This window comes from Tenrec ecaudatus, chromosome 16 (genome assembly GCF_050624435.1).
Source record: "Tenrec ecaudatus isolate mTenEca1 chromosome 16, mTenEca1.hap1, whole genome shotgun sequence".
NCBI lineage: Eukaryota > Metazoa > Chordata > Mammalia > Afrosoricida > Tenrecidae > Tenrec > Tenrec ecaudatus.
The window spans coordinates 19,584,174-19,608,895 of NC_134545.1; the positions used below are offsets into that span (position 1 = coordinate 19,584,174).

The following is a 24,722-nucleotide window of genomic DNA, read 5'->3' on the forward strand; positions in this document are numbered from 1 at the left end:
TTTGAGGGTCACCACCACATGAGGAACTGTATTAAAGAGTCGCGGCATGAGGAAGGTGGAGAACCACTGGTCTATAGGCACTGGCCTCTCCTGACTCCATATACACAAGTACACGGGAGGGAGTTTCGCCAGCCTTGCCTGTAAGGCGCATTCTGGCTGCACTTCTCACAGACAGAGCTGTTTACCCTTTTAGCAGTCCATGGTACTTTCAACATTCTTCACCAGCAACCATAATTCAAAATGCATGCACTTTTCTTTGTTTTTCCTTATTTAATAGCTAGCCTTCACATGTAGGAGCCGATTGACAATACCATGGCCGGGGCCCAGGTGGCATTGTGGGCTCTGCGGAAGAAAGATGGAGATTTCTACTCCCGGAAAGTTATAGTCTCAGCATTCACAGGGGGCAGTTCCACCTGGTCCTACAGACTCGCTATGAGCAGGCATCTACTCGATAATGGTTGGGCTTTGAGTATATGCACTGGTGTTGTACTGGTTATACGTTAGGAAACCACCAGCTACATCGAGGGAGCAAGTTCTCCGCCCACACGGTGAAGAGTTACAGTCTTGGAAACCCAGAGGGGCGGTTCAACCCTGTTTTACAGGGTCCCCTTGAGTTGGAATGGACTCAATGACAGTATTTCATCTGGAGAATTCCATGTATATAGTCGCACATGACCGGGAAGTGTTTCGTTCTCTTGTGCATATGGTCGCTATTGGTCAGAACCAACTAAAAGGCATCTAACAAGAAGGAGGAAGAAAACCCCGTCAAACCAGCATGGCCGGTCTCTGTATTTTTTTTTCCCCACACATACTGAATTTTTTAAGTCTTGGCGGGCAAGAGATTCTCAGGGGAGTTACTGTTGCGCGAGAACTTCCGCGAGGATAGCAAGCCGTTCTGGGAAATGTAGTCCTAAGATATTGCACAGCCTCTGCGCATGCAAGCAGCTCTGGGAAATGTAGTCCTAAGAGATTGCGCAGTTTCTGTACATGCAGGTGCTTCTGGGAAATGTAGTTCTAAGGCATTGCGCAGCCTCTACACATGTAGGCGTTTCCGGGAAATGTAGTCCTACAAGAGTATACAGCTTCTGCACATGCTCCGTCCATATCTCCACCTTTAATTGGTTTTGCGTGGCTAGAGCAGGATCCCGAATTCGGGGCACCGGCGAAGGCGAAGGGAGGAGCGAGCTCACGGCCAGCAGGGCGCGCTGTGGTGCGGACGCCGAAGGGGCCAGGAGTGGCCAGGGCGCTGATGGCGGCCCCGGGGCCCGGGCCCGGGGCGCCGGTGGGGCTGGAGGTGGCCTTGCAGAAGCTGGCGCTGCGGCGGAAGAAAGTGCTGAGCGCCGAGGAGATGGAGCTGTACGAGCTGTCGCAGACGGCGGGCGTCGCCATCGACCCCGACGTGTTCAAGTGAGAGGGCGTAGGGGGCCGCTTGGCACGGGGCGCAGGGCCTGGGTGTGGGTGGGGGACGTCCTGCGGCAGGGGTGGGGTGAGGGGACTCATTGCGCCCGCTTTTGTCCTCGCCAGGATCCTGGTCGACCTGCTGAAGCTGAACGTGGCCCCGCTCGCCGTCTTCCAGATGCTCAAGTCCATGTGTGGGGGGCAGAGGCTGGCGAGTGAGACCGCGGATCCTGCGGCTCTGCCTCTGCCCGCGGCCAGCGTGACTGAGACCCGAGGTCAGAGCTGGGGCCGCTAGCAGCGGGAGAGGGCAGGGCGCGTGTAGGGACTGGAGCTCACAGTTGCCAGGCCTTTCTGTCGATTCCCCCCTCCCCCGCACCTCCCCTCCTTCCCTCCCGCGGATTTCGCCTGACCATGCTGCCATCCACTGAGGCCAGCATCCCTCTGGATCTTTGGCTGCCTCAACTTCTCCCCCTGCACCTTCATTCCACAAACACAGGGACAAGATAGATCTGGCCCTTGTCCTCAGGGGTTGGGGCAGGCAGAGGCCTACCGGTCACTCCTTTGTATCCCAGTGGGTCCCAGGTCCTTACTAAGGGTCTGTACTGTGGGGTGGGGTGGGGGTCCTTGGTGGCCCCTTGCTTCCCCAAGGATCTGGGCTGGTGGGGTAAAATAGATGCAGTGACCAGGTCCAAGAAGGCCTTGTGCCTGCTCCCAATCACCCTGCACACGTGGCTGCTGTGGAGATGCATTGGGACTCAGCACACCTGTCCAGGCAACTGGCGGGGACCCAGGACTGGCTCTCTTGGCATGCGGGGCACCTCATAGGGAAGGGGCTGGCACCTGGGTGGCGGAGGTACAGGGGCCCTGGGCACTGACCATGCTGTCTACTCTTTTGTGTCTCTCTCTGACCTCCAGAGACCTCCTTTCTCTCTGCCAAGAACCGTAGCCCCCCTGCAAGGCCCTCCTTTCCCGTGGCCTCTCCAGCTCTGCTCCACGGCCCAGCTGCCTCGCTTCCGCCTCTCTCTCCAGGGCCCCCCGGTTCCCTCCACCTCTCATGCTGCCTGTTTTCTCCTTTCACAGGTTGCGTTTCTTGGCTTTTCTCCGGGGGGGTTGCTGTGGAAACAGCCATGGCCTGGCGAGTCGCATAGTGTAGACACAAGGCGGCAAGACCTCCATGCTACTTAGAGGCAATCTGGGATGCTTGCATGGAGTCCTGGTGGTCGGCAGTTTGAAACCACCAGCCACATCAGTGGAAAAAAGATGAGACTTTCTACTCCCACAAAGCATGGCAGTCTCTGCATCCCACAGGGGCCATTCTACCCTGTTCTGCAGGGTCACTGTGAGCCTCCACTCGATGGCAGTGAGTTTTGTGTGTGGTGCTCGTAGACCATGCTTTTGGGTGGGGGTTGGGAAAGCACCGGAACACACACCCCCTGGTAGGTGAGAGAGGTCTGCCGAAGATGGCATTAGAAGAGGAGGCGGAGATGTCTCTCCCCTCTGCCAGCTTCCCTGGAGCAGCCTGTGAATGCCAATGCATGTTCTACTTCCCAGGCCTTGTGGTTTAGTAATGGAAAATCCCCTGAAAGACTGGTAGTGTGTCCGCATCACATCCCTCCCCGTGCCCTCGCCATACTGCTGCAGGGGCCACTTCAAGCTCAGGGCAAGGTTGTCTTTCATGCCTGGTCTCTGGTAACCCTGCTCTGGTAGCCACACTGCCTACCTGAGGCTAGGCAGGGAGGGGGCCGGCCACAGGCTGCGCTGAGGGGCTGAGTCTGGCCTGTAGACTGCTCTTCTACACTTGATCTTAGCCAAAAGGCTGAGAAGCGTTGTGTGGACTCCTCTGAGGGGAGGGAGTGCTCAGTCCAAGAATCTGGGTACTGGATAGGGTTCTCAAAGGCACCGCAAGGAGGCAGGATGAACGGAGAAATGGTTGTGTCAGTGTGTCCTGTTCAGACCCTGGTGGCTCCGCTGGAACTGGGGGCGGGATGGTCAGCAGGAATGCTGGGCAGGGTTCTCAGTTGATACTGGAGGGTGGGTGTCACTGCCAAATGTGGGGCGATGGGACCCCGTAGCCCCTCCCAGCCTTTTGAGGGAACCAGGCCTGACCTGGAACAGGGGCTGGAGGGGTGGCATCTATAGGCTTGGGGGTGACAGGATCTGAGCATCTGAACAGAGCCTGATCCCAGGAGGTGAGCCGGCACCAGGTCTCAGGAGGGAGGGTGAGCTGAGAGGAGGGGTGGCCACTGATTGTGTTTGGAGGTAGGGCCTTATGACCCACCCACCTGCCCCAGTGATTGGAGGTCACGGGGAGGAGAGCCACCTGGGGAGGAGTGAGGCTTGATGGCAAGATGGGTATCCACGGCGTGGCGGGATGATGACCGCCTCACACTTCACCAGGGGAAAGAGAACCCTCCAACCTTTATGCTAACTGACACCCGCCGCCGTTCCCCGCCCCCCCCCCCACACACACACTTCACAGCTGCATTTCATACCTGATTGATTGCCAAGGTCATACAGAACTCACGGATCATACCCAGTGGTGGAAGATGCAGGTGACAATTCAGAGTCAGGAAGCAGCTCATTGCTCTAGGCAGCTCATCAGCTGTGCTTCCAAGACAGGCAGACCAATCTGTTCAGCCCTTGCCATTCACCCCTGCTTGGGTAAGTGTAAAAAACACTTTTGCGCCGCCAATAAGTGCCCCGGGGCATCCCACTCTACCTAGAAAGGTCCTGCCTGAAAGTGCCTCGTTATCTTGCCCCTCACGTCAGTGAACAGACCCATTGTAACCGCCTTGCTCTGTGGGATGAGAAGCCATCAAAACCCGCTGTTTCCCTGCTGCCCTCTCCTGGGATATGGCTCGCTCTCGGCCTCCAGAGACTGAAAGACTCGTCCCCAGTCCCCGTGGTCAGCAGAGGGCCCTGGGCTCGTTCATAGCCTTGTTCATCCTTCTCATTCTGGGTGATGGTCAGTTCTCCCATGTGACCTCTGGGAGGGCTCATGGTGGGGCAAACCTGACCAGTCCCCTCAAGCTCACTGCCATCAAGCTGATGCTGATTCACGGTGACCGGTGGGACAGGGTAGAACTGCCCCTGTGGGCTTCCGAGACTAGCTCTCGATGGAAGTAGAAAGCCTTGTCTTTCTTCCAGGGCCTGTTGGGTGGTTTCCGATGGCTGACCCTGCAGTTAGCGGCCGATGGGTAACCCCACTATCTCACCTGGGTCCATAGTTGCACGGTCCCACCCCCGCAAGAGTGAATCACACCTTATTTGTATTACTAGCCATCTGTTCAATCATTGGTGCACCACACTGCGTCACTTGCATAGTCCCACATATCCTTTGATGGGAGTTAAGAAGGCCTTAGAAAGAAAAACGATCAAAGTGGTTCTTTGCGTCATGTGACCGTGGGGGGGAATCTAGAGGGAGGAGGGCAGGGGATCCCCAAAGTGCTCGGTCCGGAGGGATGCCCCAGGCCTGGATTCTTGAAGCTGTGCCAGACCCTGAGGAGAGCCCAGTTCTCCAGCTTGAGCTTGGCTGTGTGTGGCAGTGGAGGGAGCGTGGCGACTGACTGCCAGGAAAGGACTGGAGGGGGTCAGGGCCCATGAACAGGTCTTAGTCTCCTGGTGCCGCTGTAACAAACACCTCAGTAGGGTCTTCCGAACCAGACGCGTCCCGCCCAATTCTGGAAGCTGGCAGTCCGGATGTAGCGAGATGGCTCTGTTGGTTCAGGGCAGGGGTGACGGGGTGGGTGATACTTGTCTCAAGTTCTCTAGCCCCGGCGCCCCCTTGATTCCTTGGCGATCTTTGCATGGCATCTGCCTTCCCTCATTTGTGTTCATGTCCCTCTTGTCTCTTGGTGGGGGAGAGGGTGGTTCTGGGAAATTGGTTCTAATTCTTAATGACTCTTGCAGTGAAACCCTGCCCGGTCCTTCACCATCCTTGCGCCGCGGGCGCCTCTAGTTGCAGCCACAGTGTTAGTCCATCTCCTTGCGGCTCTTCCTCTTTTTCACGGACCCTTTATTTGGCCAAGCAAGATGATCTCCAGAGACTGGTTCCTCCTGATCACATGTCCAGTGTAGCCACGAAGTCTTGACATTTTTGATTCTCAGGAATATTCTGGCCCACCGTACAGATTTGTACTTTCTGTGGGCAGCCCGTGGGCATTGGTACTTTCTCCAACTGATAACTGACGTGGCCCCCTTAACCTACAACGAAACCACATCCCCAAAGGAGGTTCTGTCCACTGGTACAAGGCGGAAGATCCCAACGTGTATTTTGGGAGACACAGTCCCCAAACAAGTGGCCATGCCTGGAGTCTGCTGAGACCACAGGGACAGCTGAGGCCCACATGTGTAAGACCCATCCCCTAGACCTGCCAGTTGCCCCGGTCATGCCAGGATCTGAGATGGCGGAAATTGGCCTGGGATGGCGACCAGGGGTCGCTTCCTATAGAAGGGTGTGGATTCTTCTGGGATGATGGGGCATGACCTGGGCACAGGCACAGCAGGGACCCTGAGGTCATCTGGACTCGTCTCCTGCCATTCAGGTGGCTGGTGGGGCTCTCAAGGGACTCCCTTTCTCCCCACCCCCACCTCCAGCAGAAAAGGGCAACAGGAAGCACAAGAGACAATGGGTGGCTGGTCAACCCGAGCCCACTGTCATGTTCACTGTATATGTTTAGTGCCTTCCCACCCAGCAGGCAGACGATGGGGCAGGCTGCTCCCACAAAGGTGTCAAGTCTTGTAAACCCAAAGTGGGTCTCCAGACTCTATCCTAGAGGGCTGCTGTGGGTCAGAATCAGTTCAGTGGCAGTGGGCTGGGCTTGGTCTAGTTTGGTTGGTTTGTCCCGACCCAGGAGGTTTTTCTTTTAGCCCTCCTATGGGGCAATATTCTGTTGGGATCCATGGGGTCTTGAGGGATTTGGGGGGAGTTTTCTGAAGTAGATAGTTTGGGCCTTTCTTAGTCTGGAAGCTCAGCTGTATTTGTAATATCTGTGGCATAGCTTCTGGTATCATAGCAACACCTAAGCCTTCACAGTTAGACACACTGACGACCTGGAAGTGTTGGATACATTTTACTCCACCTTTTTCAAATCACCTGTGTACAAACACTTCCATCTGAAACTCAAGAGGAGGAGGAGGCAGGTGGGGGGAGGGGGAGGGGGGGAATAAAAAAGGAAGGCGGTCCTAGTTGGGATCATTTTAACCCTCCTTGCCCCACCCAAGGCGCCCCGGTGGGGCAGTGGGTTCAGCCCTGGGCTGCTAAGGAAAAGACTGGTGGTTGGAACCAGCCAGCAACTGTGAGGGAGAACGATGAAGCTGTCTGCCCCCTTGAAGACCGACAGTGTCAGAAACGCCATGGAACCGTTCGGAATCGATGGTAACGGGGTTTCTCACCTCACTGGGCAGGGAGGTCCCCCAAGGAATCACTTCCTAGAACTTCTCGTAAGTAGAAACATCCTATCACGGAAAAGATCCGGGGAAGTATCCCGTTTTTACAATTAGAGGCCATAGGACGTGAACCTGAAGGCCCCTTGGCGGAGGTAGGGGGTCTCCTTTTCAGAAGCACAGGGCCCTCCTCAAAATGGTGTTTATCCCATTGTGGCCACCACCGTGTCAGCCCGTCCCATGGGAGGCCCTTCCTCCTTTCTATTGACCCTCTAAGTTAGCAGAGGAGCCCTGGGAGCGTCGTGGCTGCTATCCACATGGTCAGCAGCTCAGACCACCACTGGCAGCTCTGCAGGAGAAAGAGTGGGCTCTGTACTCCCGCAAAGAGTTCCAGTCTTGGAAGCCCACAGGGGGTCGTCATGAGTCAGCACTGACTTGATGACAGCGAGTCTGGTTTGGGAGTTCTCTGTTACCAACCCTGGCGTCCTTCTTCAAGGCCCAAGTCTTCCTGGTACCCTAAGTACGCCAGGCCCAAGACACCCCCCCCTCGGCATCCGTTCTCTGAGAACGCCCAAGTCAATATTGCTTCTGTTGATTTGTTGGAAATAAACAAACTGGGCGCTTTAAAAAGTTCGTGGAAAAACTCCCATTATCTTTTCACTGCCCACACAATTTCTTTAACGGTGTTCTTGGCATGTAATTCACACATCATACAAGCTAATCGTGCCGTCGTATTAAGAAGAGCTGTGTAATCACCACCGTCAGTTTTAGCACATGTTCTCACACATTGTTACCTCCCCATCCCCACCCCCCAGCCTCCCCTGTCATGCCCCTAGGTAATTCTCTTTTAACCCCTGTACTGGGGGCTAATTGAGATACCGTATGGTTCCATAGTTCAGTCACATCAGGCAAATATCGTTCAATTGCTACCACAATTTCAAAACATTCTCTTTCCTGAACTCCTTGACATTCGCTACCCGCCCCGATTGCTATTATTCATCCAGTTACTGTCTCTAGATTTACCTATCCTACATTTCATATACAGAAAATCATACAGAAGAATAGGAGGGGGGAAAAAACAATGACAAAACAGGAAAACCTCAGTCAGAAAGAAAGCAGAAGATAGTGAAAGCGGAAACAACGTAAAAGGGGCCAAAAGGGAGATCAGGTGACGAGGAGTGATATTTTAACCCAACTGCAGCTGCCGCTCTCCACCGTCTTTCTGTCTGACAGCAGGCTGCTCACGTCCGAGGCTACGGTCAGAGGGACTTCCTGGCGGCTTCATCCACATGGGGACCCAGCCCAAAGTGGATGTTGGGCTTCCACTGTCATCCATAGCCTGCTGCAAACCAGGCGTTTACCATTTAAGTTCTAGTGCCTTTCCCTCCTCTGGATTTGGAACTTACCATTTAAAATCCTTGGATCACACAGGCTGGTGTGCTTCTTCCATGTGGACTTGATGGATTCCTCTCAGGTGGTTGCTTGTTTGAAAACAAGCTTTTAAGCCCCCAGACCCTGTTCCTTTCCACAAACCTTTTGAGCCAACCTCTAAATGACACACCATTAGCCAAGGAAAGATTTTTCACACCCTGAGCGTCGTGATGCCATTTACCTGAACCATGTTAGGCAACCACCTTCCTGAACCATGACCTCCCGCCCACTCACCACTGATAAACGTTGACCCTACACTTCTGCCCATTCTAGATGCTTCATCAAAGCGAGGCGTGGGCAGTCCTCGCCCTTTTGTAATTGACGTAAGCCACGCAGCATAATGCTTCCAAGCTCCACCCCATCATCAAACGATTTGTGGGGAAATGCGATGGAAAGGTAGTTTTGTCCCGCAAACTCTACGCAGCCTCCGTGTCTGTGAAAAAGCTGAAACAGCCCGGACATGTGACCCCTGAGGTGCGTTCCATGTCGCGTGTCTTGCTGAGTGCAGGCAGTGATCATGGGAGTATGTGAACACACGAGGTAGTGGGAGGTCAGCTGCAGCATCCAGGGACAGGTATGTAAAACAGGTGGATGCCCCAGACCTCACCACCTGGCCTGTCTACCTGCAGCTTCTTCCTTCCCAGCCACCTGCCCGCTACAATCCATTCCTCGAGGCCAAGTGTGGACATTGCCACCTGTACTTCTGCCTTCCCTCAGTGCCCAGCTGGCTGAGCTGTGGAAAGCGGACTAGACGCATATGCTAATGTGTCCGGGTGGGTGTGCCGTGGCCCCTGCGGCTGCCTCGTGTCCTAACCACTGTGTGTTTTTGTCCCCTCAGGGAGAAACAAAGGCAATGCCACCCTCAGTGGAGCCCCAGCCCATGCAGAACGGAGCAGCCGAGAGGGAGGCGGCCAGAGGATGCCCAGACAGCCCAGTGCCACCAGGCTGCCCAAGGGGGTGGGGTCTGGGAAGAGCCCCACTCGAGGCAGCACCTGAGAGACACTCCCCCCACCCCCACCAGCACTGGGACCAGGAGGCCTCTTGAGCTCTCCCCACAACACATCCTGGGGGTTTCCTGCTATTGTGAATAAACCTGACTGGAAAGAGCTGGCGATCCGGGGTCAACTTATTTTCTGTTCCCTGTTGAAAAATAGTCCACAACCCCAAACCAAACTGCTGGGGAGTTGCTTCCGATGCACCGAACCGTTCCCTAGCGTTTCCAAGACGTCAAACCCTTTCCGAGCAGACTGCCTCACCTTTGTCCTGTGAAGCAACTGGGGGGCTTAACCCACCCACCATGTGACTTGTTGTCAAGCCCCCCCCCCCCCCCCCCCCCCCCCCCCGGCACTAAGTTGTACTGCATCTGGGTGTGGTCCAGGAACGGCTTTCCTGAATCCAAATTGCAGGTTGGGGAGGAAGTTGTGCACGCCAATCAATTCAATGGCAAGTAGATGAGTCGGGGCGTTGATGGTTCAGCGGTAGAAACCTTGCCTTCCATATGGGGCTGAGTTCCTTTCCCGGCTGCACAGTGACCTCATACACAGCCACCCCTGTCTGTCAGTGGGAGCTGGGGGGGGGAGGGCTGGGCTGCTCAGAAACACAACCAAGAACTTTATATATCAGGAAGGTGACTCAGCACCTTCCAGCTCAGATCCCTGGGTCCATGCTCCCCAGGACCCTCTTCAGACTCACGTAGCTGCAGGCCGACTAACTCCCATTCCATGACCTTGCCCTGTGTGGGTCTGTAAGAAGGTGGAGGAAGATACTTGATAGGATTCACCTGTGAGTCATTAGGAACAGGATTCCCTGCAGTGACATCCTGCTGGGGATACCATGAGCCCTCTGAGATGCAGGAGGAGGGATCTCATGACCAGCAAGAACCAGGAGTGGAGCGCATCCTCCGGACCTAAGACCTGAGGATCCTACGCAGTGACCCTCCTGGACCCGGAAGTCAGCTACAGTATCAGGAGCAGCAGCAGAACCAGGAGCCAGAGCATGGAATAGCGATGGACTTCCCACCCATGGAGCAAATACACCACAGTGGGATGCCTTGGCCCACTTAATTCAGGGTGTTGGGCATGGGGATCCATGGAAGTGGAGCTGAATGCCCTCAGGCTGATGCTGCTAGAATGAGGTGCCTCTGCCCACTTATTTCAGAAAGGTGGGCTAGCTGACCCATGGATGTGAAGCTGTTCCTTTGGACTGAGGTTTTATTGGAGTGGGGTACCGCTGGGCACTTAATTCAAGGATCTGGGATTGCTGACCCATGGAGTTTAAGCTGAATGCGTTTGGTTGAAGCTTATAGCCCTGTGGGTATTTATTAGCTGACTTGCCGAAACTTCTGAAACCTGTCCCGATAAACAATTCAATCCCCAAGTATTTCTCTCTGGCTTTACAGCTTCTTCTTTTTTGAATTTTTAGGGGAAAAAATGAGAAGGGGATTCCAAGGGCTCAAGTTGAAAGAAAATGTTTTTTAAATGAGGATAGCAACATATGTACAAATGTGCTTGACATAATGGATGTATGTATGGAGTGTGATAAGAGTTGTATGAGTCCCCAATAAAATGATTTTAAAAAGAAGAAAAAGGAAAAATTTTTTATTTTAATTTTTTTACAATTTCTTTATTTTTTTTACTTCTTTAATAAACCCTTTAATCATGAATTTTGTCTGTACATTCTGTGTAGTCATTGTAATGGATAATAGAGCCCCAAGAGGTAAAATAGACAATTAGAACAATACAGAGGGAAACTAGGAGATCACAGGCCAGTGGGGGCAGTCCAGTGGAGGTTGATCCAAGGAAGACATGATGGGATGCCCAAAACTTGGATGTCGGCTCCCAGTCAGTGGCCCACTTGGGACCACCCCTGAAGGCAGACAGAGCCCCAGCAAGGAGGGCAAAGGGCCAGAGAGAGAATTCTCATTCTCTTAAGTCTAGACCCTAAACAGGTATCATCAGACCGGGGCCCGAGTGGTAGGTTGGACTGCACTTTCACATAGGTACCAAGGTGCCAAACATGTCAAAGTCACTATGACGCTGAACAGGTTTCAGTGGAGTTTCCAGACGAAGGCAAATGAGGAAGGGCCTAAAAATCAATCACTATGCATCCGATGGAGAAGTGTTTGACCCCCAAATAGGACGAGGCAGTGTGCACCCCTAGATTGATTGCCTCAAAAACCAAGCGAGTATTCTATGCTGTGCTGTGGGGTGTCTCTCAGTCAGAATCAACTCTAAAAGCAGGGCATTTTATTATTTTTAATTACATTTTTATGATAGCCAACGTATCACATTTTGTCCTTCTTTGGGGCCACACATGGGTCTGCAGGTCACCAACCCATCCTTCAAAGATAGGTGACAGCAGTCAGCTTCCATACGTACAGCCTCGGAAAGGAGAGTTCTCTACAACAGGGGCAACCGGAGTCGGAATAGGTTCCACAGCAGGGCTTTTAGTTATGTTGATTATACTTTGTCTAACATAGGCTAAATAAAAGTAGCAAACTCAAGGGGCAAGCCCAACTGCTCAGGGCCCTACTGGGGAAAGGCAACCGTACTGTGGGGCCCTCAGAAATACAAGTGTTCAGAAAGATGAGTCTCAGAAGTGGACCCAGCTAACCCGTCTTCTGTTGTGCATGGGTCACCCCAGCAGTGGACATCAGCCTAACTCTCCAAGGTGTCCACCACCCCTGGGTCCCAGTCACACACGAGAGTTCAGGAGCCAGGTATGCCGCAACCCAGGCCCAGCCCCACAGCAGAATGCAGTCACGACCCTCTGGAAGCCAGCCTGGCCGGTGGGTGTGAGCGAGGGGGCAGGATGGTGCAGCTGGCCACTTTCTTGGCCTCTGCTGGCTTGCAGGCCAGCTCAGGGACACGGAGCCACATGTTCATGACCCCTATTATCCCCAACCCACAAAAAAAGGGGTGAACTCCACATTGTAAGAAAGCTTCTTCTGGGCGAAAAAAAAAAAACAGGACCATCTCACCAAACACCACGGAGCCTGGAAAGTTGAAGACCACATTATAATTTGAAATATAGCATTTTTCTTTTGCACCCCCTCAACCAAAAGTACTGCAGTAAGCAACGTGCTTATTGTGCTTGCTCTGAGACATGATGGCATTTTCCTTCCTGGATTGACCACTTGGCCCAAATGACACACAAAAGACAGAGGTTGTTTTGATACAGAAACTTTAATAGGTGAATCTGTCATCTTACAGGGAGTGGGGGACAAAGGGCTGGTGGCCACTGCACCTAGTACTCTTCTCCTTCCTCGGCCTCTGCTTCCACGGAGTCCACGCCCACCTCTTCGTAATCCTTCTCCAGCGCAGCCAGGTCCTCCCGGGCCTCGGAGAACTCCCCTTCCTCCATGCCTTCGCCCACGTACCAGTGCACGAAGGCGCGCTTGGCGTACATGAGGTCGAACTTGTGGTCCAGGCGAGCCCAGGCCTCGGCGATGGCCGTGGTGTTGCTCAACATACACACAGCACGCTGTACCTTGGCCAGGTCTCCCCCGGGGACCACGGTGGGGGGTTGGTAGTTGATGCCCACCTGTCAGACGAGAGGAAGATCAACTTTATGCTGGATTCAAGAAAGACAAGCCAGCAGCCAGGGACTTGGGGGCCAGACACCGGCACTTAAAAACGTAACCACATCACTCTTCTACAACTGAAGTTTATGGATGCGTGATCCCCCCCGTCTCAACCCCAACTCTCCCCTCAAAAGTCCCATGCAGAAATCCTAATCCCTGAATCTGTAAATAAGATATTTGGAAATAGGGGTTGTTTTTTTTTGAATTGGGGTGGGTCCTACACCCCGTCACTTCTGAGTGGAGTTTCAAGGACAAACTAACATCAGCCAGTCAGAGAGACGAGGGTAGCAGGCACACAGACATCAGAAACCAGGAGAGACCTTAGCCTCCAGCACTGTTATTGATGGAAAACAACGTACATTCTATGGAATTCGTTTTCCAAAAGTGAACCGAGTAACAGAGACACGGTGCTTCTGGATGGAAAGTATCTGTTCTGTCCAGAGGCCACTCAGACATGGAGACAAAGAATGGAAACCTACCCAGGTCGGTGAGAATTAGGGGATACTTCCCGGGGAGTTAAATACACTGGACAGTTTATATTGCTTTGCTTTACATTTTAAGAAAAACTTTAGAGGTTAAGGTGGTCCTGCTTTCTCACCTGTCCTTTTCCATCTGGAATGATGGTATGGGCTGGCCTCAGCATCTTGCCAACATCAGAGGACTTCCCAGGTTTACTAACAGTGAGGCTCAGCGGCTCCCCTCCATGTGGAAGCTTTGTCTAACACACTCAGCCAGTATGGACAGGGGCTTTTCACAAAGAAGGACAGAGAGGTGAAGGGACTTCCCCTGATAAGCACAAGAGGTCCCACGGGCCTGACAGCCTACAATGTGGAGGGTCTTCAAGGCACAAGCTTTCCTATGGTAGATCTTTGACTGCGAGACTAAAGATGCCTGAGGGAGTCCCCGAAATAGTGTGAGCTGTGCTGTGCCGGGGTGAAGAGACAGCAGCAACCTGTCCCTCACCCTGAGGCAAATCTGCACCATGAATGTTAATGACTGTCTCTTTATAGAAGCCTACCTGTGCTTGAAAAACACCACTGCAAACACACATTAACACCCCGCCCACAGGCAGAGCAGGGGAGCCAGGTGGAGGACAGACAGCAATTTCCCACATGCAGACCTTACAGACATCCCACCTCTGTCGTCTAAGGCATAATTAAGGTAAAGTCTCACCACCCAGTGAACCGTGCAGGACACTTTTAAGAAGTCAGGGGGAGATGAGTCATCGATCAAGAACAGGCCCTTAATAAACTATTTTCTGAATGGATTCTCCCTTCGGTCTAGCTGCTGTGAACAGGGACCTTCTTTTTGGAGAGTGGAGTCCTGAGGGACTCTGTGTTTCCACAGACTCTCTTGCTTCCTGCCAGTCCCAACGCCAACCACCCACGCCTACCTTAAATCCAGTTGGGCACCAGTCCACAAACTGGATGGTGCGCTTGGTCTTGATGGTGGCGATGGCCGCGTTGACGTCTTTCGGGACCACGTCCCCCCGGTAGAGCATGCAGCAGGCCATGTACTTGCCGTGGCGAGGGTCGCACTTCACCATCTGGTTGGCCGGCTCAAAGCAAGCGTTGGTGATCTCGGCCACGGACAGCTGCTCGTGGTAGGCCTTCTCGGCCGAGATGACCGGGGCGTACGTGGCCAGGGGGAAGTGGATGCGCGGGTAGGGGACCAGGTTGGTCTGGAACTCGGTCAGGTCCACGTTCAGGGCGCCATCGAAGCGCAGCGAGGCCGTGATGGAGGACACGATCTGCCCGATCAGACGGTTGAGGTTGGTGTAGGTGGGCCGCTCGATGTCCAGGTTGCGCCGACAGATGTCATAGATGGCCTCGTTGTCCACCATGAAGGCGCAGTCGGAGTGCTCCAGGGTGGTGTGGGTGGTCAGGATGGAGTTGTAGGGCTCGACCACGGCCGTGGAGACCTGGGGCGCCGGGTAGATGGCGAACTCCAGCTTGGACTTCTTGCCGTAGTCCACCGAGAGCCGCTCCATCAGCAGGGAGGCGAAGCCCGAGCCGGTGCCGCCCCCAAAGCTGTGGAAGATCAGGAAGCCCTGCAGGCCGGTGCACAGGTCCGCCTGCGGGAGAGCACATGGTCAGTGCCCATCTAGCCCAGGTCACTGGCTTCCCTCTGCAGGGTCTACACTGACACCTCCCTGGTCACCAACAGCGCCACAAACAGAGCACGCACAAGAGGACACCCGGGACCCAGGGACGCAACTCCCAAGGCCCACTGCAAGGGAGACCGCAGGCAGCGCACGTGAACTCAGTCCCGGCCCCAAGGCTGCCCACACCACCTCTCTCTGTCCAGGGCCACCCTCGCAAGGGACCTTCCAGGACCCTCCGCTCACCAGCTTGCGGATCCGGTCCAGCACCAGGTCGACGATCTCTTTGCCGATGGTGTAGTGGCCTCTGGCGTAGTTATTGGCTGCGTCTTCCTTGCCGGTGATGAGCTGCTCCGGGTGGAAGAGCTGCCGGTAGGTCCCGGTGCGCACTTCATCTGCAGAGACCCAGAGCGGTCAGCCTCGCCCGTGCCAACCTCTAGCTCCCAGGAGTCAGCCTGGAGCCACCCCAGTCAGCCCATCCTCCTGCAGGGGAGAAGCCATACTCCACGGACTCTTCAATCACTGCCACTTTCACCCTCTCCCCTGACCACGCGGCCGGGGCTGTGCGTCCTGCCCTCTCCACAGGGACTCCCAGGGGCCTGTGTGGGGCTTTGGTGCAAACCCTTGCCCAGACTCACCAACCACGGTGGGCTCCAGGTCCACAAACACCGCCCTGGGCACGTGCTTGCCAGCCCCGGTCTCGCTGAAGAACGTGTTGAACGAGTCGTCCCCGCCGCCGATGGTTTTGTCACTGGGCATCTGTCCGTCGGGCTGGATCCCATGTTCCAGGCAATATAGCTCCCAGCATGCATTGCCAATCTGGACACCGGCCTGCCCCACGTGGATGGAGATGCACTCGCGCTGTGAACCGCAACCAAAGGGACACCGTCCGTTTCCAGGCAGTTAGAAACGACGGTCCTTCGTCTTCGTGTGGCTTCTGGGATTAACCCTTACTGCCTAGTGTGTGAACATCACAAGCTGCTTTACAAAACCACACAGAGGGCCCTTGGAGTCCCTTGGGAAAGTAAGTTTGGGAAAGCCATGGGACTGAAGCACGGTCATACATGAGTATCGACAGCTTCCCATGTTGGAGAGGACAGTCAAGCAGGTCAGAGCCTGGCTGCCATGTCAGATACAATGTGGAGTCATGAGGGCTGTACTCTGACGCCCATGTTCCAAAATCATTCTGGGGTGGTGGCACTGACATGGCACTTTACTGGGCGCTGGCTACTGGGTAAGGTACAGAGTGGGTGAGGCCAAGTGGACTAGGCGTCGGGGCACCCTGCTGGTTACTGTGTCTTCTGTCTGCCCTAGAGCCTCTCGCCACCCAGCTCTGATTTGGAGGCTGACTGATGTGAACTGTACCCTATAGCTTCCGACCCTCTGGTTTCTGGTTTAACCAATGGTGGGCCCATGGGTGGTAGGGAGGTTACAGGAGACCAAGTGCCATGGGGCAGTGGATTCCCCAAATCAGGGCCACTACTTCTGACAGAGGGCTGTCTTCATAAAGTTAACCCTACGGCTTCTAATAGGGTTCCCCTCCCACCTCTTTAGTCCCAAGCATCACACATGCGGGACTACCATACATTCCTTTGATTTCCTTCAAATCTGCCTAGTTTTATAAATAGACCTTTTTTCATGTCTCCTCATCAACTATTTTAAATGCTCCAGCTCTTTCCTGTGACCAGCCTGAGGACACGGCCATCCACCACTTGTTCGAAGTTAGAGAAGTCACCACCAATAACGGTGTAATTAATGCTGAGGCCCTGCACCCCTTCTGAAATTCTCATCTACAACCCCACAAAAATGTGACGTCCTATTTTCTGTGACACAAGCACCAACTCTCCAATTGGCAGTAACCTCAGAGATCACCATGCCATGCCCCACCCCCCCACCCCCAGAGTTAAGTATGAGCTTGAACTTACCTCTTCAGACCAAGGAACTTACCACTGCTCCCCAAGAGAAGAAATTCGTCAACACCGTGGGAAATATGCTCTGGATGCCACCCACCACACTAATGTTCAAAACCATATTCATTTTGCCTTACTTAAATCCAAACCCAAACCAAGCTGACTGCCAATAAGTCAATTCTCATCATAGACGCGCTATATGACAGAGTAGAATTTACCCCTATGGGTTTGCAAGACACTGATTCTTTACGGGAATACAAAGCCTCTTCTCCAATTCCACGGGGGCATGCAAAGAACCAACTTATTTCTTCTAGTTTTAAAACTTTGATTCACTTAATTCGACCCTAATCTTTGATTTTTCTAGTATTGGTTTGTTTTGCTGCATTTTTCCAAGTGTTGTAGCTGATGTACTCGTTTTCTTTGTCTTATTGAATGTGTGCAGATATTTCTATATAACCTGCCCTCTGAGTTCTGCTTTTGCCGAGTCTCAAAAGTTTTGATATTTTCTATTTTTGTTCTCATTTATTTCAAGGAAATATTTGTGTGATTTCTTCAGTTACCCAGTTGTTCTTCAGTGAAGTGTTATTCAATTCCCATATATTTGGTTTTGTGGTGTGAGGTAGTTTATTGTGCCAACCTGCCCAATAAGCACATGTGGGGTTAATTTTAGGGAGGAGAGATAAATGACTCAGTGAGCCTCGACTTTGGAGTTCTCGAGTTTCTTGCTTTGTGATGGTTGGACCAAGGTGCAGCTGCCTTAGCAGTTCCCTGCTTTAGCTGGCAAGCCTCACTTCTTAAAAGACATCCCCAAGGAGAACCCACATGGACCTACCCCAATGCAGCCCTGCAGATGCTGAGATATTCACTGACTCTGCTTGCCTCCTGCAGGCATCATAGTGTTTTCTGAGATGGAGGAGGACTTTGTAGATTGATGTTGGACATATGGGCTAATGTTGGACTTGGCTTGAGCAGCACTGGATTGGGATGTTTTCTTGATGTGCACTTACGCTTTATGTAAAACCCTTATACATGGGTTTCTGTGGATTTCTCTAAAGTACCCAGACTAGTACATGGAGTTTTGTGGTTGATTTGTAATTTTACAACATTATCTAAAAAGAAGACTTGGGGAGGGGGGGAAATGAGGAGCTGAGGCCAAGGGGCTTAAGAGCAAATGTTTCAAGAATGTTGAGGGCAATGAATGTACAAGTGTGCTTTACACAACTGATGTATGTAGGGTGATGAGAGTTGTGAGTTCCTATGATTAAAATGATGACTTGTATTATCTCAGTGTTTTAAAATTTACTGTTGCTTGCTTTATGGACTAAAATATGGTCTTTCAAGAATGGCTTCTATGGGTGCTAGAGAAGTGAATTAATTTTTGGTGGGCAAAGCATTCTCCCTTTCTACACACACACACACACACACACACACACGTAATCCAGTTGTTTTTTTAAATGTTTTTGAATCTTTGTTGAGATCCTAGTTACATAATCAATCTTTGGTTGAGAGTGATGTACAGAAGTCTAGTATTTTGTTTTGTCCCTTCATTTCTGTAAGAATTTGATGAATATATTTTGATGGTCTTTCACTTGGGACATATATATTGATTTTGGTTATGGTTTCTTGTTCAATTGAAGCTTTCACAATTATACAAGGGGGTCCAAAAGACTCTGCTGTTATTGATCAATGTGGCTTTATTGATGTCATTAAACGTTTTTGTTACCTGTTTTGGTTTTGATGGTTTTCCATATTGTTTTGTCTTCAGGTTACTTTTTGCTTCTTTTTGTTTTCATCTTATTCTTTGTCTTGTTTATATGGTTTTCATCTTGTTTTATTGAACGTTTAAGTTTTTCTTCGTAGGTTATTTTAAAAATTTTTATTTCCAATTTCAAAGTAGATTATGTATTGTGAATGGTTCACTATAGTCTTTTCTGTCCCCTCTTCTCTGTGTTTGTTTTTTATCTTTATAGCAGAATGTTGTCTACAATTCCTGGTCTTGTAGTGTTGTTTTACTTTGCATATTGCTTCAGTAGAATGTTTCTTCTGTAATCAGTTATTTTTAAAATACTTTTAGGTTCCCGTCTATTGTCATAGATTTTCTGTCCACAGAATTCCATTTAATATTTATAAAGGCTGTCATGTTTTATAAACTCCTTTAGTTTTCCCTTGTCTGTAAATATCTCTTTCTCACTGGTGTTTGAGGGATAATTGTGCTGGATATAAGATTCTTGGTTAGCACGTTTTCTTTCAGTATTTTAAACATCATTCCATTGCCTTCTTGCAGTTATGGTGGAAAAATCCGATTGCTTGACCCTTTATGCATTTGTTTTGTGTTTTCCCATGCAGCTTTCAGGCTGGTTTCCTTTATCTCTGATATTAGAAATTCTGATTACATGGCATTCTATGGGCTTCCTGCAGTTATTTTATGTCCTGACAAGATATTAAGGAAGTCCTCCCTTAGTTCCCTTATTATTTCATCAATTATTTTCTCAGTAGGTATTTCTTCTGTTCTGGGACATTTATCAGGCATGCTCCTTTGGATGTCTCAAACTATTCTTAGATTATCTTCACTTTTATTCTTCTGGAGAGATTCATCTTCAAGATCACCGATTCTTGATTCCAATATTTATATCTTGTTGTTTTGTTCTTTCACAATGTTGTCAAGTTCCAATATTTTGGTGTTAAAGAGATTTAACATTTCTTTAGGAGCCCTAGTGGTTATGTGTTGGGTTGCTAAACACAGCATCAGCACTTCACTCCCACCACCTGAGGGACACAGGTGAGGTGAGGCTTTCTACTCCTATAAAGATTTAGGAAACCAGAGGGGGCAGGTCTTCTCTGTCTTAATAGGGTTGGAGTAAACCAGAATGAACTCAATGGCACTGATGCTTTTATCGTTTGTTTTCAGGATCAGTTCAGTCTCTCCAGGAAAAAAGACACAAATGTCCTCTTCTTTTCACACTCCCGAACAAGTAATTTTCTTCTAGAAAGCTGACTTTGTTCCCTCATTACCCAGAAGCATATCACCAAATCTGTAACCAGATTTCCAACCCCTGACCCCCCTGGACCTTTTCATTACCATAATGCTGTCTCCACCCTTCAGTGATTCATTCTTCCTACCCATTCTCATAGCAACCACTCTCTTCCTCAAATTAATCACAGTGAAGTTCTCAGATGTACCCAGGGCTAAAACCCACTTTATAATAGAATTAGAAGGCCCCCAACTCTTTTCACTGTTTGAAAATTTCAATGATGATGCAAAGGCAAAAAGCAATCAAAAGCAGTGGCACCAAACTGTACCAGCAGTTATTGTATTATTACCATAACCTCAAAAAATCATTTTAACAAGGCCTCATGATATAGCTATAAAATCCATTTTTATTAAATCTCTCTTTGTATGCACATTGGCAATTTGAAAATTAGATATGAAGCTTAGGCAGCAGTGAGTCTATGTTAATGGAGGAAGGGCAATTCAGAAAGAGGGTGGAGACCGTTGTGCAATGGTCATAAAATGGTACATTTGAACCCTTGAATCATGCATGTTGCGTATAGATTGTCAACCACCACACAATTTAAATCTCTACCCTTGGCGACAGTGACAAAATGGGATGCACACACTTCTACCAGAGTAGAGCAGTCCTCAATAAAAAACACTTGCATCTTGAGTTACCAGCTGAACTAGCCATGTTTTTTCATGAAACACCAATTTTTCAAAAAGACATAAAACGTTGCATTTTTATTATCTCATTTATGTCAATAGGCAAATTCATATAGATAGGAAGTTATTAGTGGTTGGCAGGGCCTCAAGTAGAGGAAGGGGGGAATAAAAGGGACTTCTTTTACTTAAAAAAATAAGTTTTTACTAGCATATAGGTACACATTTTTACTTAAAAGAATAACTGGAAAAGTATTATTCAGTCCTAGATACCGTATTGTTTGTGTGAACATGTTGGTTGAGGGGAATACATAATGTCTATCCAAGTTTTCACTTAGTGTCTTTTTGAGACCCAAGGACTGAGTAACTAAAAAATTGCATGACCATCTGCTGAGCAGCAACCCCCCTTTTGAAAGTGCTATTTGAAAATTAGAAGCATTCCCCTAGACCAGCGGTTCTCAACCCTCCTCATGCTGCGACCCTTTAATACAGCTCCTCATGTGGTGGTGACCCCCAGCCACAAAATTATTTTCATTGCTACTTTATAACTGTAATTTTGCTGATATGCAAGATGGACTTTCATTGTTACAAATTGGAACATAATTAAAGCCTAGTGATTCATCACAAAAACAAAACGTAATGACATATTGTGAAGTATTTATTTCTAATGACAAATGAAATTTTATCTTGAAGCATGGTGTAGCATGAGTAACTGCCTTCATTCCGGGTACTCATAGGTGGGTGTATCTGCAATGTGGGCAGGCCCGCCTGGAGATGGTTGGAGAAGCGGTGTCTCTGTTTCTAAGACCATGGGAAATATGTTTTCCGAAGGTCTTGGGCGACCCCTGTGAAAGAGTCGCTCGTCTCCCAAAGGGGTCGCGACCCACAGGTTGAGAACCACTGTCACTGTATGCACGTGTGAGCACGGTTTATCTCTAGACCCTAACAAACCACATGGGTCTGGACCTTGCGCGTACCCCCCACGGGCAAAAGCCTGGGCGCTGGACTTCACGGGCCCCTCCTTGTATATCCCTAGCCCCGTGCCCCCAGCCCCCCAGGCCTTGAGGCACTCCCAGGGACCACCACCTGGCGCTCAGCTTGGACCCTCCGTCTGATTTTGGTCCCCTGGTCAACCTCGCTCGGGCATCTACGAGAGACTGCCCTGGGTCCAACCATCGTGATCACTGAGCCCCCTCTGCCCGGGAGTCTTACCATGGTGAGTTCCTCCGCTGCTGTTGCTGAAGTTGCTGCTGAAGCCGCTCCTGCCTCCCACTAGGCTGCTTCAACTCAACTGCCCGCCGGAGCGCAACTGCCGCGGCCTCACTTCTATGCGCTGCCTGGATTGGCTGGGCGCTCCCTGCCTCCCATTGGTCCAGCATTCCCTAGGGTGGGCTGAACGTTGGGCTAACGCTCACGATTGGTTGGCCTTTGATCCATGGAGCAGTGGTGCTTTCTGATTGGATATCAGTTGGGCGGGATGGCAGGTAGTTGCAGGTCTGCACTCATGATTGGCTGCTTCTTGAAACATGGAGCAGTGGTGCTTTCTGATTGGATTTAGGTTGGGCGGGATGGCGGGTAGTTGCAGGTCTGCGCTCACGATTGGCTGCTTCTTGATACGTGAAGCAGTGGCGCCTTCTGATTGGATTTGGACTGGGCGGGAAAGCTGGGATGTTGCAGGAGGTGGGCACCCCAGTGGCGGAAGGGTAGAGCCCCATTTTGTTTGCAAGTTTCACATACGCCACCAGTGTTGGAGCAGCTTCCCAGTTCACTTGGAACAGCGCCTGCCCATATTTAAAAATATGGTAGCATCCTTACTAAGGCTTAAGGTACTTCTTCCCCTCACTCACCATCGCCCCCTCCCACCACCCCCTGTTCTGGCGAAGAAAGGACTGCCCCATCACTCAGTTGACTGGATCCTTTTAGTGAGGAGTGGCTTTCTTTTTTTTTTTTTTTTTTTACATTTTATTAGGGGCTCATACAACTCATCACAATCCATACTTATACATACATCAATTGTATAAACCACCTCCGTACATTCTTTGCCTTAATCATTTTCAAAGCATTTGCTCTCCACTTAAGCCCTTTGCATCAGGTCCTCTTTTTTTCCCCCTCCCTCCCGGCTCTCCCCTCCCTCATGAGCCCTTGATAATTTATAGATTGTTATTTTGTCATATCTTGCCCTATCCGGAGTCTCCCTTACCCTCCTTCCCTGCCGTCCATCTCCCAGGGAGGAGGTCACATGTGGATCCCTGCAATCAGTTCCCCCTTTCCAACCCACTCACCCTCCACTCCCCCAATATCGCCCCTCACACCCCTGGTCCTGAAGGTATCATCCACCCTGGATTCCCTGTGCCTCCAGCTCCCATATGCACCAGTGTACAACCTCTGCCCATCCAGTCCTGCAAGGTAGAATTCGGATCATGGTAGCTGGGGGGAGGAAGCATCCAGGATCTGGGGGAAAGCTGTGTTCTTCATCGGTACTACATCGCACCCTGACTGACCCATCTCCTCTCCTAAACCCCTCTATGAGGGGATCTCCAGTGGCCGACAAATGGGCCTCGGGTCTCCACTCTGCACTCCCCCCTTCATTCACTATGGCATATATATATACACACACACACACATATATATACACACACACATATATATATATATATACACACACACATACATACACACATTCTTTTTTTTTTTTTTGCATGATGCCTTATACCTGGTCCCTTTGGCACCTCGTGATCGCACAGGCTGGTGTGCTTCTTCCCTGTGGGCTTTATTGCTTCTAAGCTAGATGGCCTCTTGTTCACCTTCAAGCCTTTAAGACCCCAGACACTATCTCTTTCGATAGCCAGGCACCATCAGCTTTCTTCGCCATATTTGCTTATGCACCCGTTTGTCTTCAGCGATCGTGTCATGGAGGTGTGCAGCCAATGATATGAATTTTTGTTCTTTGATGCCTGATAACTGATCCCTTCGGGACCACCCGATCACACGGGCTGGTGTGTTCTTCCATGTGGGCTTTGTTGCTTCTGAGCTAGATGGCCGCTTGTTTATGAGGAGTGGCTTTCTGGAGATAACTGGGCTGAGATCTGGGAGCGAGAGGAATGGGGCAGAGTGCCCATTTTGGAAGCCTCTGAACAACGAATGACCAGAATTTTCCTTTCTGCAAAGATTGCCTTAAATTTATTTGGGGTTTACAGAACCCTGGTGGTGCCCTGGGTACTCGTTGAGCTGCTAACCTCAAGGTCAGCAGTTTGAAACCCTACCCGATCGGTGGGAGAATGACATGGCTTTCTAGTCCCATCAAGAGTTACAATCGAAAAACGAACAAACAAACAAAGTTACAGTTGAGTGGGGGGATATGGGGAGAGTGAGGGGATTTCCGGAGTAAACAATGAAGGTGGGAGGGGGAATGAGCACCAGACCTGGATTACACAACTCATTTTAAAGGTGATTTAGTCATGGGGGCACCGGGGGTGTTAGTCTGGGTTGACTAGAGAAATAAATTCATAGGTACTCATATGTATAAGACAGAACTTTATATCAAAGAGTAATTGTATATTAAGAAAACATTCCAGCCAAGGCCAGATCATGACCATACATCTGATATTTGCCCATATGTCTGATACCAATATATAAATTTCTCTTCAGACTCATGCAACACATGCAATGAACCTGCAGGAAGATCCCAGGCCAGTGGGTGGAAAGTCTTGTGGATCCAGTGGCAGTGGATGCCTTTCACGGCTGGCATGGGTCTCCACGTGGCTCCTCCAGCTCCAGGGCTCTGGCTCTATCAGCAAAGCTCCATGTGGCTTGTCAACAGGAATGTCTCACAGGGAAAGGGTGTGTGTCCCACCTCCAGCAAGCTATTTATCTCCGTAGTGCCTCCAAATGAGGTCATCAAGGTGCGACCCGATTGACAGGCTAACCGCCACCCTTCATGTAACTACCACAGAAACCCACAGGGGCAGTTTTGCTCTGTCCTATAGGGTCACTACGAGTCAGAATCCATTTGATGACCGTAAGTTTTTGTTTGTATATTCCCTTCTGGAAAAAGCTGGCAGGAAGAGGAGTTCTTGGGACAATCCAGACAGACTACAACTTTTCACCAGAAGGCAAGCCATTATAGCCCCCCCCTCAGGGGTCATCAAGGCCCACCCATAACTTTCCTTTCTTACAGGGAAGCTGAGGTCCCACTCCTCTGACTGGTGCAGTTAAATGCTTTTGCTCCAAGTGAAAGGTGAGCGGTTCAGGTTTATTCAG

General features: G+C 50.7%; 2 protein-coding genes across 2 annotated transcripts; one reads left to right on the forward strand and one right to left on the reverse strand.

Annotated features, from left to right (window-relative positions):
* The first annotated feature begins 1,129 nt into the window (after positions 1 to 1,129).
* On the forward strand, positions 1,130 to 9,321 carry MZT2B (mitotic spindle organizing protein 2B). Its single transcript, XM_075534287.1, has 3 exons — positions 1,130 to 1,407; positions 1,525 to 1,673; positions 9,053 to 9,321. The coding sequence occupies exons 1-3, from the start codon at positions 1,250 to 1,252 to the stop codon at positions 9,208 to 9,210; spliced, it is 465 nt and encodes a 154-aa protein (XP_075390402.1). The 5' UTR covers positions 1,130 to 1,249; the 3' UTR covers positions 9,211 to 9,321.
* A 3,138-nt stretch (positions 9,322 to 12,459) lies between these two features.
* On the reverse strand, positions 12,460 to 15,656 carry LOC142429034 (tubulin alpha-3 chain). Its single transcript, XM_075534003.1, has 4 exons — positions 15,536 to 15,656; positions 15,144 to 15,292; positions 14,190 to 14,870; positions 12,460 to 12,756 (listed from the first exon to the last, which is right to left on the reverse strand). Exons 1-4 carry the CDS (start codon positions 15,654 to 15,656, stop codon positions 12,460 to 12,462), a joined length of 1,248 nt encoding a protein of 415 aa, XP_075390118.1.
* Between the last annotated feature and the right edge of the window lie 9,066 nt (positions 15,657 to 24,722).